This window comes from Poromitra crassiceps, assembly GCF_964638095.1.
Source record: "Poromitra crassiceps genome assembly, chromosome: 26".
Taxonomy (NCBI): domain Eukaryota; kingdom Metazoa; phylum Chordata; class Actinopteri; order Beryciformes; family Melamphaidae; genus Poromitra; species Poromitra crassiceps.
The window spans coordinates 1991397-2006658 of record NC_139640.1 but is presented as its reverse complement, the minus strand read 5'-3'; the positions used below and the strand labels follow the sequence as shown (position 1 = coordinate 2006658).

Here is a 15262-nt window from a genome sequence, read left to right as displayed (position 1 = left end):
TGGCGGATACTGTTTGCCCCTCTCTTCATGACCTGCCTTGTCAGATGAACTCAAATCTGGGAGAAAAGCACAAGTTGGCGGCTGCTCCATCGATTTGTATTTGAAAAAACAAACCCGGCACACCAGAGGTGAGATAAAGAATGGAGAACCTGGGATGAATCAACAATGAAATGAATGGTGATGTTACAGGACATGTACAATAGACACACACACACACACACACACACACACACACACACACACACACACACACACACACACACACACACACACACCTTTGAAAAGAAAAGATCAGATACTGGACCAGTAGAGTGAATTGTGAAAGCGAGGGAGGATTTTCTAGAACCTTTTGTTCTACAAAACAAACACAGTGGCAGTTATTATAGTTTTTGTATTTTTCATTCGTTTTTAGAATTCATTTTTTTATTTTTGTTTTCAATTCAGTTTTAGTTTCCAGAGCGGCTTTGCTCGTGTTATTATTATTATGATTATGATTATTATCCATGGGGGTATTTGTATTTGTCAGAATAGGTATTACAACACAAACACAACTTTGTGAATGCAACTGACATCCCAGTCTGAAACATATTATGCACCAATGCCTCCTGCTTGTTGTGGAGACACATTAATGACCAAATTGACAAATAGTCAAACGAAATATCATATCAATATCATTTAGTTTTCATTCCCCCTGGAAGTTTTTTTTCTTCAGTCAACCTAAAAAAAATGTTTTATTCTTTTCCTCCACACCTAGTCTTAGTTTAGTTTTAGTTAAGTATATAGCTTGTTCAGCAGTAACACAACTTCCCAGTTCGCTTCAGGTCTAGTGCTGTATCTGGTGCATGTGTGCGCGCTGTGCATGCATGTGTGTGTGAACCTGGAGTGGGCTGCAGTCATCCTCAGCTCATCAATTTTAAATGTTTGTTTGTTCCACCGGCTACCAGAAACCTTATGACCGGTGGAGCTTCTGCTTTAAACTGACTTACGAGTGAGAGGTTTTGCAGCAAGGACTAAACTAGCCTCAGGACTAAGACTCGACTCTCAGACGAGAGGCTGCAGGCTCTATAGGCATCTAGCTCCAAACGTCACTTTTTTCTGGTGCAATAAATTGCACCAGCATTGTCCTGTCTAAATAAACAATAAAGTAAATACAGTAAAAGGAGCCCTGCAGTGTGCGAGCAGTTTTTATTCTTTTGTTTCACTGTTCCAGTTCATGCTCAGCACCTGCACCTATTTGGATTTGGATGTGCGTTGATTTTATTTCCGTGTCACACACCAAATGGTGCCCGTATGGGCTTATGAGACACGACGACAGTACAAGTACACATCAGTAGAGTTCACACACATTAGGTACAGATTCCAGATTTCATGTTTCTAAGCAAAATAAACCACATAACATATTCTTTCTTCTCTGCCGGGCTTGACCAAAAAACTGGGCGATATCAAAAGCTCCCTTGATAAAGAATAATTTGAGTTGTCTGGTCTCATCCCGAAGCCCAAAGGCCTCAGGGTGAGCACCAAACATTTTTTTCAAATAAAGTTAGCCTTAGGTCGTCACACACACACACATACACACACACACACACACACACACACACACACACACACACACACACACACACATATATTTTATATATACTGTATATATAATATATATAAATATTATATATATATATATATATATATAATATATATATAAATATATATATATATAAATATATATATATATATATATATATATATATATATATATATATATATATATATATGGATGGAGCCTGCAGTGGAATTCACAGGTGCTTGTCTGAGGCTAAGACCAAAGCAGCTTCTCTGACTCTGAGCTAGAGAGAAGTGCAGTCTTTGCTAAAGCTATGCTAGCCTTATTAGCACTGTCATCTTTCAATTGACACATGCTAACAGACACATCTGCAGTTTGCAAGCAGGTATGACACACTTGACAGCCGTAATGCCCAGACTTACATTGTCACTATAGCAACTAACCCTTAAAATGACATCATTACATTTACAATCACAATTTAATGCTGAACTGGACAAATGACCAAGGCAAACAGTGGAGGGACCTTCCTCTCAGTCTATTTCTGTGGTTGCAGAATTGGTTATGTGTCCTCTGCTCCTTTTGTGCACCAACTAACAAGCTGACGAGCTTCTTGAACATGTGATTGACGCGTGCGGCTGAATGATCATTGATCACCGAAATCCAGTGGAACCTGAGAGACGTTGGGAAGAGTACGACTTTACAAAATGATCAGTGTTGGGTAAGTTACTTTCAAAATGTAATATACTACACATTACTAGTTACTTTCATTTGAAAGTAATAAGTTACTTTACAATATTACTTTCTGTGTAGAGTAACTCGTTACTTATTACACTACTTTTGCATTACTTTTACCAAAACAACAGCAGCAGAAGAATGACATTGCTGCCCGGGAACCATCCCCAAAAATAATTTCAACCGCCTCAAAATCAGTGTAAACAATCCAAAATTCTAAATGTTATTCTTTTTATTCTTTTCCCTAAAGCAAGGCACCCATAAGCTCTATATGTGAACATGTGCTTATCTGGCAAAAGGACTCATTACTAAAGGCTTGCAGCCAATTAAATTAGGCATAGTTTGGTTGCTTAGAAATTGACATATGTCCGTTTGCAAGATGTGCGTCTATATTTCTCATTCTCTCCCCACCTCCTCCCTCCCCCTGCTCTCTTCTCCCCCACACCCCTCCCCCTTCCCCTCTCCTGCTCTCTCCTCTTGCTCCTTCCCCACCTCCTATACCCTCCAACATCTCCCATTCCCTCCCCACCCCATCACTCTCTCACATTCCCCCTGCTCTTCCCCCTTCTCCTGCTCTCTCCTCTGCTCTCTCTTCATTTCTATATTTTCTATATTCTATATCAATTGTTCAAATGTTATCTTTATTCTGTATATTCTTGTTACTGTGTGTTAGCTAGAATCAGCTAGACATACTTTCTGTGAAGCCCTCTGAGACATGCTTGTGAATTAGGGCTATATAAATAAACTTGACTTGACTTGACTTTTCCTTTGTTATTGTCATCTATAGTGCTTATTTGCATAAAACACAGTTTGATTAGGAAATGATTGTATCTTTTTTTAATATGTGCTTTGATTTAATAAAATGTAACTCAATTTGTAACTTGTTACTTGACAAAGTAACTGGTATATTACTGAAATCCTCTAAGTAATAAGTTATATTACTGAGTTACTGCTAAAAGTAATATATTACATGTAATATGTTACTTTTGTAATGAGTTACCCTCAACACTGACTATTTCACAAGGTGAGTAAGGTCTATCACATGACGGTGAAAACACTTATTGCTGTCAGATGACGTCAATGGAAACGTGTTTTTTTTAATAACTTTTAGAGACGGCAATGGCGGGGAATGAGCTAAGAGTCCCATCATTGATTGCTAGTGTACACTTGCACACAGCTGAATTAAACCCTGGATTGTTATCCTTTCATCAGTCAGACTCAGAAACAACTGTTTTGAATGACACTGCTCTTGAACTACAGTAGGCATGCACCATGTGCTCAAGTATGATTTTACTACATCGTATATCTTCACATCATGTAGTGGTGCGGCTCCATTTCATTCCCAACATTTATTTTCTTACTTCAACTTCAGCAGGACAACACACTGCTGTAGTTTTTGTTGAGAACTTTCAAAAGGTACACACTGCCACCTAGTGTTATAACCCTGAATATGACTACACAGTTTGCTAGGCTGATACAACACAAACGTCATTCCTCTCAGGAATCAAGTTTATTCTGCATTTTGGTTTCAATTGTTCATAAAAAAGGGAAAATGATAAGCCAGCCCCGGACAAAAATGGCTAAATAAATACAAGACCTTGCAATCTTTGCAACAAGTGAAAGGCAATTTTCTTTTCTTTGCAGTATTTAACTTTGAACAAGTAGTTTTCTTTTCAATAAGCTTCAATGACAATCTTGCTCCAAACAATGAAAACTGGACCACGCTGAAACAAAGGCTCATTCTGGAGCAGCATGTCAACAGGAACTAAAAACAATGGAGACAATCATGTGTCATGACTTGAAATGATAAAAAACAGCTTTCTTTTGCAAATGTCATACTAACACTAAAGTCGAACTGAACCCGTTCGTCACGTGCGTCGCAGTCCGTTTCAGACTGAAAACATGATTTGTCTGAGATGACAAGTTGCGAGGCGGGTCATAGTATCATGTCGATGATTTGATTTGACAATTCTGTCGACCGGCTTTGGCATTGGTCAATCATGGCGTGTTCCACCCCCAAATCGAGTGGGATTCAGCGTGTTGTCGTGCTACGCGAGTGGGATCCGCAGAGTACCAGGCAGCCAGCTGCTTCGTGCGGAGCGAGCGGACAATCCGATGCATGGGTGCTGCCCGCCCGCCTGGAATCTCCGAGGGCAGACCCCTGACAACCATGCTCTCAAGCGCGCGCCTTTTGCACTATTTCTGTAAATACGATATCCCTGGAATGCGCGTTTTAACGAGCCAGTTACATTTCTTTGCATTCTTAGAGATTATAGTTTTTGTTTTTTGTTCATGTTTCTAACAATTGGCCAAGTTAGTAGTTAGTTTATGGGATAGGAATTTTGCCAGATGACAGGCACTAGGCGCCATTTTCTACTTCATTTGGAAGAGAAAATTATCCTGAAATGAAGATTTGATTGACAGCTGCATGTCGTGATATGATTGGTTGAAATGGGGTAGAAATTTGATAGTACTAGGTGACGTCAGCAAACTGTACATTACTGTCATCAATGAAATCTCGAAAAATGAACTTTTGATGTGGAAAAAGTGTGAAAAACTAAAGAAATTAGATTGTTGTGCTTTTGTTTGCATACATTATTAAATAGGTGCACTGCATACCCAGGTATTTGAACTAAAAGAAAAGAAAAGTCATTTTTGGGTTAAGCTCGACTTTAAGGGATCCATGGTCTCAATCAGCACGCACTCTTGCTGCCATCTCCTCCGTTCTCCACGATCCTTTGTCTTTTCTCCTTCGTGGGGGATTTGAAGACGTTGGCTCTGTAGAACTGCAGCTCTCGAATGCTCTCTGTGATGTCGTCCAAAGCTCTGCAGAGCAAAACCAAAATACCACGCAAAGGTTTAACCTGCGCTCAGTTTCTGCGAGTGTTATCTGTACGTCTCGCATTATGCATTCCAACTGCATAGTGCTCATGTACCTTAACCCATTGATACCCGATGCAGCATTTGTGTGTGTGTATCCCTTTAAGACCGCGAACCGCGTGACGCGGTCTTAAAGGGATACACACACAAATGAGGGATATACACGTAAGTGCTGCATCAGGTATCAATGGGTTAAAGACCAGTGCAGACTAATTTAATGAATGGACTTGCAGAAACAATGCACCATTCAGTGTTATGCCTACCCCACACTACAGGATAATTTGCAAGATTATGGCCAAGATTCCCCCCTCCCGATTTTCTCGGGGGTGCTCCCGATTTGAAGCGCGTCGGGCAGATAATCTTCCCAAATTATCCTGTAGTGTGTGGGGTTCAAAGATTCACAATCGGGAAGACTGCCTCTTCCCGATTGTGAATCGGGCATATCTAACATGTTAGATATTTACAACCCGACACAGGCGATTGCATCTTGAGCAGAGAGCCAGTAGTAGCTGCGTTTCCATTACAGTTTTTCGCAAAATAATCTGGTCCGCGTCCGCCTGCAGCCCCACACAGAAACAAAGAACGAGGAAATTGTCATCGAGGTGAAATACCCGTGCGTCTTTGAACGGGACGGAAAACTAAATGCTATACTGCAAAGCATGTAGCCTACAACAAGCGCTTAGGTCTCAGCTTCCCGCATCGGCGAGTGTCCGCACGGAAAAGTGAGTCAAATCAGCAGACGCGCCCCTCCACAAGACACCTGTGCAGACGGTTTTCGCCTGGCCGTGCACAGTAGGCCTACACCCCGAATGGACGCGGCTGTCCGCGCAAATATTAGTTAAACAAATCCTTTCAGTGCAAATGCATTATAAAAACAAAAAATAAAATTTGTTTAGAAAACGAAATGACACTACTACACCCGGTGCGCACACTGAATAGGCATTTTAAAAGTTAACGTCGAGCCCTGCTTCCAAGGTGAATCTTCATCATAATCTTCTAGTGTGTGGGGTTGCGTTTGAACAGACGCGATTGTGTGTGTGTCCCAAGATTGAAATGTAAAAAAATCGGCTCTCTCTGTCCTGTAGTGTGTGGGCTCTCAAGATTTTTATAATCTTCAAGGATTTGAAAATCCTGTAGTGTGGGGTAGGCATTAGCTGATGGCTTTTGCTCATTGCTTTAATTAAGACTTGCCTGTGGGATGTTTTCTTCTGAGGTGCCATCTTATATTCCTCTGGAAACCACCGTCTGAAGGTGACACAAACACACATCGATCTCCGTTTACATTCAATTCAATTAACTTGCCAAATTCCAACTGCATGTCCAAATGTACTTGAATCCATCAAAATCATATTCCAAAATCAATTGTGACACTTTCCTCGTTGAAATACAGAACAAAGTGGGCAAAGCCATGTTAAAAAAGTGCCTCTGACATGCAAATTGATGAATGGTGGCGAGGCTCATTAGTGGGGCTTCAGTAAATAATGAGGCATTAATGAGATGAGCGAGGAAAGTACATTATAGACGGGCTAAATAGACCAGAAAATATAAGTAATTACAATAGATTGCATTTCATAGGCCTGTCCCCATGTCATGTCATATTCAAATACTAATGCTTAGGGACTGATACAATCACACCTGAACAAGATAGAGCAGTCCTGAAAAAAAGAGCATCATTACAAGCAAGCGTCAGGACTAGGGATGTTCATTTTGAACAATTTCCATAATCGAAATTTGGGAAAATTAACGATCAATTATCGATTATCGATAGCATAATAATAATATATATATATATATATATATATATTTTATACTCTGGTCTGGTAATAACGTTGCGCGTTGTTGGCCAGCTATAATGGAGATGCCGCTGTGTAGTAAGAATATCAGACACTAGCGCTGTGGCCAGGTAAACAAAACATGTCAGGTTACATGATGTAAGGCAATCGGCGTCTTCCAGCTTAGCTGACAGCAGAGTCAAACCCGCGGTAACGTTGACAACCACAGTCAGTTTTGTTGGCACAAAGGCCCCCGGCCAGCCAGAAAACTAGAGACTATATGAAGCTCCACCTCACGTTAGTCGGCTGTGCAATGGAGTGGGGCGAGGAGGAAGGAATTCCACCCAAACCTAGTCCGCAAAAAAAAAAAAAAAAAAAAAAAACGAAAAAAATATAATAATAATAAACGGAAGAAAATCCATGTGATCGAATTCATTCCTCAACGATCAATTATCGATAATTGATGAACATCCCTAGTCAGGACGCGGATCAAGTTCCCGTTCGCGCAATCTCTCTCTCAGCCACATGACATTTACACAAAACCTGCCTGCAAAGCTCCTTGATTGTGCTGACGTCAATGATTCTGTAGTGGAGGTGGTACATGAACTGCGGCATGTACTTGTCCAGGAACTTCTTGTCTGCATGCACCGAGTTACCTGTAGGAAGAGACATCGTTGGACATCACTGTATAGGAGGCCAATCAAGTCACATTATTGGCAAATATATCAGCGGAATGATGAAAAGCAACTACCGGTAGTCTAAAGCTGCGTTCACACCGACCTATTAAGGTTTTTCGTTGGCATCGAGTTTACATACAAAGTCAATGCAAACGAGCGATTGAGCATATATTCGCCCAGGAGAAAAATCGCTGGGCGACCGAGCGACAGAGACAGAGCGATAGGGAGAAAATTCGCTCGTCGCCCGAGATGAAATATCCCAACTCGAGCGAAATTACGCTGGCATCAGTCGCTCGCTGTTCAACGCCGATTGGCTGTCGTGTTGAGAGTGAGTCAAGGATCACACTGGCTTGGAACAAACCGCTGGTTTATTGTGTGGCAACAAACCGCATTGACAGCTGATTGACAGGTTACGCTAGGAGCACGCTGATAGGCTTAGCTTGTAAACGACTACGGTGGCTCGTAGTGGACAAACATGACATTGCGTAACGTTATAGCCCCCAGATGTCCGTCAATTCGTGTGCCTGTTGACGAGCGATTTAATCACAACGACAGAGCGATTCTAAAGGGTTAAATCAAGCGACAGAGCGAAAAATACAGTGAACACAGCTTAAGCATGTGTTGTTGACATGTATGTGGGACACGGGATGTGCTCCAAATAAAAAAAGGTAAACACAGCAGAGACAGCAACTCACCAGCAAGGGGACATTGTCCAGGCGGGGTGTGCTGTCTGATGAAAGAGAGGAACTCATACTCTGCCTGCTGCAGGGTGATCTTACTGTCCCTCACTGCCTGGGTCAGTCCTGACTGAGACACAACAATGATGTGATGATGATGAGCAGTGAGCACTGGGTCCATTTACAACGCTAACTGCTATAAGACAGCTGTTCCACTCGCTCTGTGACACTGTTCATTTATGGTTCACAATCAATAAGTTATGAAATAGGGTTAAAGGTGTATAAAGACATTCTGGACACTAGTAAACAAAAGTTGGCACTAGTGGACATTAATATTCAAAATAATGTGCTCCAAAATCGAATGAGATCATCTACTCCAGGGGTGCCCACACTTTTTCAGCTTGGGAGCTACTTTTGAAATGACCAAGTCAAAGTGATCTACCAAACATATTTATTTATATATATATACACTGAGTATACAGTGGAAAACAGTGGAACCGTGGAAAAACAGTGGAAAAACAGTAAAAAAAAAAAAAAAAAAAAAAAAAAATCTCCCCTCAATGCCATGCGATCGACCACACTACCTTCGTGATCGACCGGTCGATCGCGATCGACGTATTGGGCACCCCTGATCTACTCTATTCACCTTATTCTTTGCCCACACAAGGACGCTTCTGCATGACGTCATTTCGTAATCGTCTTTCCGGTTTTAGACACAGAAGTAGAGTACGCCTACCGCAGTTATTTAGACTTGCCAAAAAGCTGTTTTCAAGCAAAAAAAAAAAAAACTGTTTTAAAGTTTTAATATTTCTCGGGTGAGAACGTAACATATATGTGACCAGTTTATCAGAATAACGCCTATTGGAAATCTTTAACGAGCAGCGAGGACCGGGAGCGCTGACTGTGCTGACACCGGTCGGACTAGCTGTCTGTCAAACCCTACTGTAGTTAGGCTACTGGCAGTGAGAAAACACTGTCGACGTGCTTTTGTAACTAACGTTAGATGCCGACCGGGTAACAGCCATCGGCTCCTCGCAGCAGTAACGTTATGAACATGTAACTGAAGTTGGCCGCAGTGTAGCTTCATTCTGAATGTTGCCAAACTTCATTCATTATTATAGTGACGTTTTGTTTTGAAATTGGCCGCCAGCTAGCGCTGAACCGGAAGAACAAATACAATTGCGTGTAACGCGGAAGAGAGGAAAAGTGGGCGTGGTGAATAAGGTGAATAGTATAAGGGGAATCTAAAGCTATCCAGTCCACACATAACATAAGTAGCAATTACAAATTACAAATTGAAAGACGTCTTATACAAAAATCTTCAATCTAAACTCTAAACTCCCCCCAAAAAAGTTCGGAAACGTTATTTCGGTCGATTATTTCTCCCCTTTAATAATACCAATTGGCAATTGGTATTGTATTTTATATTGTTGGAAAGCCTGATTAGTCACGTTTACAACTTGTAAGGATCGTGCATTGGTGGAATGAGCAACACAGCTAAACGTGTGGGTAGCGCCCCCCAAAAAATGTGCCAAAATCCCCTGCAATATTCTTCAGTTGGTATTCACTGTTGTTTTGAGTTGCTTGGTGGATTGGATGATTGTACTCTCCCACAGTAATAAGGTAGAAATAACACATATTGGCCATTTTTACACTTTTTATTCATTTGACACTGTCAGGGACCTCAGTAGCGTGTGGAAGATCCATAAGCAGCCACAACAGCTTGGCACCGCAAATTAGTTGCCAATCAGGTGCCAATCACACACCTGCCAGCACTTGAAGCTCAAAACAAGAGTAAATACCAACAGAAGAATATTGCAGGGGATTTTGGAAATTTTTTGGGGGGCGCTACCCACACAGTTAGCTGTGTTGCTCATTCCACGAATGTACGATCCTTACAAGTTGTACCTCATTGTAAACTGACTAATCAGGCTTTCCAACGATATAAAATACAATATACCAATTGGTATTATTAAAGGGGAGAAATAATCGACCGAAATAACGTTTCCGAACTTTTTTTGAGGAGTTGATAATCTGGTAATATTATAATAAAAGTCGCTTCAAAATACATTTGTAACATATAAACATAGCTTCTCTACCATGGAGGATAAAACGACAGAAGACCCATTTTGTAATTGCATTTATTACAGTGAATTGTTCTGGATGAATGAACGTTTTTATTGAATCAGTCAGTGTGTGAATAATTAGTATGCATGTAAACATAGTGAGTGTAATGGAAAGTCAGCTTAAAGCCCTGTCCACACAGGCAGCTTACCTTGCCATGATAATGTTTACACCAGTCTGACATCCCATCCAGCAGCTCATCTGATTGATTGATTATCAAATTGGGCCCCTGCCATCAGGAAAACAGATGAGTGTTAGCGGTAGCCCACAAGACAAAATGCATAACAAAAGACAACGCAATCACATAGATGTTTATATTACCTGCGCCAGGATATTGAGCTCAGCGTCTGTGATAATGCATGCCATTTCGATGATCTGGTCCTTCTCGATGTCAAGGCCTGTCATCTGAAAAAATAAGAAGAATGAAATATAAAATGTGTCATTTTGTTATATGACCTTCCCATGGAGGCACTTATGAGATGCAAATTGATCATTTGATTAGCTTTATTTAAAATATCATTGTTTATATGTGACTGCTGGTATCGGTGATGGCAACATCATAGTTTGGGAAATCGAAGACATCAGGGTCCATCAGCTAATCTTCTCTTATCCCGCTCTTATCTACTATAAAGGCAGCATATGGCTTAGGGTCATCCAGTACACATGTAGATAAGGTGCCATATTGTAGGGGATGGGGTAGCATTCCCATATTGCTGGAGCTTGCCTTAATTTGAAATACCATGACAGCCAATGAGGCTTGTGGGTAGAGTGCTGCAAACCCGAGGGTACCCTCGCGGGCCCCTCGGGCCTGCCAATACGGGCCAAGGCCGGGCTCGTTTTTTCTTTTTTTTTAATTAATAGGTCCGGGCCGGGCCGGGGTCGGGCCGTTTTTCAATAATTAAATAAAATAACGTTGTATTACTCGCTTGATTTTACACAGCAGAGCAGTCACACAAAGAGGAGGAGCGCACACTGCACAGACACTCGCCTAGCCACAGCCACACACACACAGACACACACACCCTCACCGTGACGTAGTCTGCCACTCCGTCAGCGTAAAAAACAACAACAAAACAAGCCGCGTGTGTCCGTGTCCGTGTCGTGAGAGAGAAATAAGATCGATGGACATAAAACAAAGTTTGCGAGGGGAGAGTTAAACAGTCCCCACTGCAGTAGGGAAAGCTCATTTCAACCTGTTCAAAATGAACCCATCTACCATACATTGTGAGGACACTAATGTGACGTTATTCAATGCAGCTATAAACGGTAAGTCTGCTGTTTTAATTTCGATATGCTTGAGTGACATAATGTTTCAGTTTGTGGGCATTGTTGCTGTTGGCAATTAAACGATCTAACGTTCTCTTTCTCGAGACATGTGTGGATGTTGATAGGCCACGGTAGCGTGTGTGAGAGGGGGAGAGAGAGACAGAGAGAAAGCTGCAGTGTTTGTCTTCATAGGCAACACAGTCTAGCAACGTTTTGTACCAACGAGTTCAGCAGCGCGGCAGCATGCACAGAGAGGGAGAGAGAGATGTGTCGTCATATCGTGATATTGATGTCGGGCCTCGCAACGGGCTCGGGCCAATTAATTTCATGACTCATCCGGGCCGGGTCGGGCACGGGCCTGCATGTCACGGGCCGGGGAGGGCTCGGGCCGAGATTTCAGGCCCGCGCAGCTCTCTACTTGTGGGTTAAGAGTTAGATTTTGAGGCTGCTGTCAAAGCTGAGCTTAGACAGAGACACCCCACTCCAGGCCCCGCTAATTGTAAGAAATGTTAATCTTCCGGTCTCCTAAATGGGCGTGGTTATCAACTTGATTGGCTGTCAATGGTATGAAACTTCATTGGCTGACCAGTCTCGTAAGGGGGCGTGGCAGTGGAGAAACCTCCATGGCACAGATACAGGAAGTGATGGTGTCTTATATTGGTAAATTGAATGGAAAATGGTCTGCATTTATATAGCGCTTTTATCCAAAGAGCTTTACAATGTGCCTACATTCACTCATTCACACACCGAGGGCGGGGCCAGCTGCCACGCAGGGTGCTGGCACAGCCATCAGGAGCAATTTGGGGTTCAGTGTCTTGCCCAAGGAGACTTCGACATGCAGACTGGAGGAGCCGGGGATCGAACCACCGACCTTCTGGTTAGTGGACGACGCGCTCTACCTCCTGAGCCACAGCCGCCCCTGTAGAGATCTGATCATATGAAAGGTCTCTCTGGCTTAGACAACGTGAGGCTGCTGTCAAAGAGATATCTACAATGTTTTACTCCTCCCGAGGTTAGCTGACAGTGTGACGTGATAGAGGAGGTCTACCAGAGCGTGTGCATATGTTTGGCAAGCTCCCACTTTGAACACAAACCTGTCCACTGTCCAATTTGTAAAGGCTATGCACTCCAGTGAACAGCTTTTATCTATTAAGATACTGAGAAGAACGTTCTCAATGTTATTGAAACAGTTATTGTCATACAGAAACACCATTTGTATTGTATAGCTTCATTTAAATGCTTCGTTTATTAGTTTAATGTGGAAAATAATCACTTTTTCAATCGCCCCCGTCTGCTATATAATTGTGCAGAATTGTTCTTTTACTTTGAAAAACCTCACCGGAACTTCTTATATTCGCTAGCTCTTATATTCGCTGACAGGACACAGCTAGTAGCAAGTCTCTTAAAACCAGACGAGTTGGCTTCCGCAATTTAGCTGCATTCGCCGGATGTCTGTTTTAAGAGACAACACAGCTAGTGTCTAGCAAGCCAGCCATTTTCAAAATAAAACCCCAAGTGACTTGACATAAAAACGTAACTAGCGTTACACGTACAATTCTACTTGCTGAGTAACGTTACTTAGACACACGTACACGTTACACGTTTGGTTGTTTTGTAGAGATCAACATGATTGTTTACACCAAGAGCGGCGCATTTTACACTTTTAATTTGATGGGAAAAGCGCATAACCGCCACATTTTGCCTAACTTGATGCAGGCACAACAACACTAACCTCCAGGTCCACCCACACCATCCTCTGGCACATCCCAGGGTCTGGCTCTGCTCTGCCGCTGGAGGACATGCTGCTGCTCCTGGACACCGGAGCGTGGCGTCTGGCGGTAACGTTAAGGTCTGTTGTTGTTCCCCGTAACGTTGCAGCCACTAGGTTGTTGTTCACGCGGCGAAACCACGTGTATCTCTGATGCAAAAATGTATTTCTACCAAGTGAATGAAAAGACGGGACGCTTGTGTAGAGAAACTTCAGAGTAGTGAGAGTCCGCAGCACGCACACCGGCATCTCCTGGGCCGACTTCTTCTATTCTTCTTCCGTTTTGTTTTACGGCGGTTGACAATCCAAAATGTTGTATTACCGCCACCTACTGGATCCAAACTGAACTGATCTGAATTGAACAAAAAAAAAACTAAAATAAATCCCACCCATTTCCCATTTCTACTACAGCTCTCTACTTCTCAGCTGATCGAGAAAGCCCAACAGCTTCTCTCAACAGCTTCTGCACATCCTCTCCACAACACCTAGAAATCTATTTGCTGCATCCACAATTATATCAATTCTCTCAGACTTCCTTTCCACTCCAGCAGTACAATACGAACCCTCTAGACGTCATCAGGTCAAGGTCATCAGGGACTGGTATAACTTCCTAGGGTTAAAACCAGTGTTGGGGGTAACTCATTACAAAAGTAATATATTACATGTAATATATTACTTTTAGCAGTAACTCAGTAATATAACTTATTACTTAGGATTTCAGTAATATTATAGGTTACTTTCTCAAGTAACTCAAGTTACAAATTGAGTTACATTTTATTAAATCAAAGCACATATTTAAAAAAGATACAATAATTTCCTAATCAAATTTATTTGTTTTTATGCAAATAACCACTATAGATGACAATAACCAAGGAAAAGAATAACATTTAGAATTTTGTTTTTTTTTGTTTGTTTACACTGACTTCAAGGCGGTTGAAATTATTTTTCGGGATGGTTCCGGGGCAGCAATGTCATTCTCCTGCTGCTGTTGTTTTGGTAAAAGTAATGCAAAAGTAGCGTACTAAGTAACGAGTTACTCTACACAGTACACTGAAAGTAATATTGTAAAGTAACTTATTACTTTCAAATGAAAGTAACTAGTAATATGTAGTAAATTACATTTTGAAAGTAACTTGCCCAACACTGTTTAAAACACACTACGAACCCTCTAGACCAGTGGTTCTCAACTGGTCTAGCCTCACGACCCACATTTTTCCTTAGTCATTAAGTCGCTGCCACTCTCAAAGACATCAACAGACTTCAGCGCATCATCCGCTGCGCTGAGAGGATAATCGGATGCAACCTGCCATCCCTCCACGACCTGCATGCAGCCAGGACACTGAAGCAGTCTCGCAAGATCATGGCTGACCCCTCCCACCCTGGCCACAAACTCTTTAAGACACTCCCCCACAGCAAGAGACTGAGGTCTGCCAAGACCAGAACCACCCGCCACAAGACCAGCTTCTTCCCAACCGCCATCAGCCTCAACAACAAGGCCTGGAAACCCCTTCCGCCAAGGACCTCACCAACACCCCCCCCACACACACACACACACACACACACACAAACTCACACACAAAACCTCCTCTTAAACTCAACTGAACCCCCCCCCCACATAAAACTGGAACTCATATCTAATTTAATGCCTGTTTAACTGGGACTGTAAATTCATGTAAATTCCCTGCACATTTAATGCCTATTTAACTCAGTCTGTAAATCTCATGTAAATTCAACGTAAATTCATATTTATCATCCACAGAACACTTCACCACTCATGTACATATTGTATATATTTACTCGATTTGATT

General features: G+C 42.1%; 1 protein-coding gene across 1 annotated transcript; it reads right to left on the bottom strand.

Moving 5' to 3' along the window:
* Positions 1-3784: 3784 nt before the first annotated feature.
* smfn (small fragment nuclease) lies at positions 3785-13647 on the bottom strand. The gene is made up of 7 exons (XM_083661188.1): positions 13419-13647; positions 10742-10825; positions 10572-10649; positions 8315-8426; positions 7490-7598; positions 6362-6415; positions 3785-5116 (listed from the first exon to the last, which is right to left on the bottom strand). Exons 1-7 carry the CDS (start codon positions 13485-13487, stop codon positions 4984-4986), a joined length of 639 nt encoding a protein of 212 aa, XP_083517314.1. The 5' UTR covers positions 13488-13647; the 3' UTR covers positions 3785-4983.
* Between the last annotated feature and the right edge of the window lie 1615 nt (positions 13648-15262).

Excerpts from the sequence above, each read along its gene's own strand:
- smfn (XM_083661188.1), bottom strand. The coding sequence starts at position 13,487 with ATGTCCTCCAGCGGCAGAGCAGAGCCAGACCCTGGGATGTGCCAGAGG. Across the intron at positions 10,650-10,741 it reads AGCTCAATATCCTGGCGCAG|GGGCCCAATTTGATAATCAA; the intron begins GTAATATAAACA and ends TCCTGATGGCAG. Across the intron at positions 5,117-6,361 it reads CAGAAGAAAACATCCCACAG|AGCTTTGGACGACATCACAG; the intron begins GCAAGTCTTAAT and ends TTTGCTCTGCAG.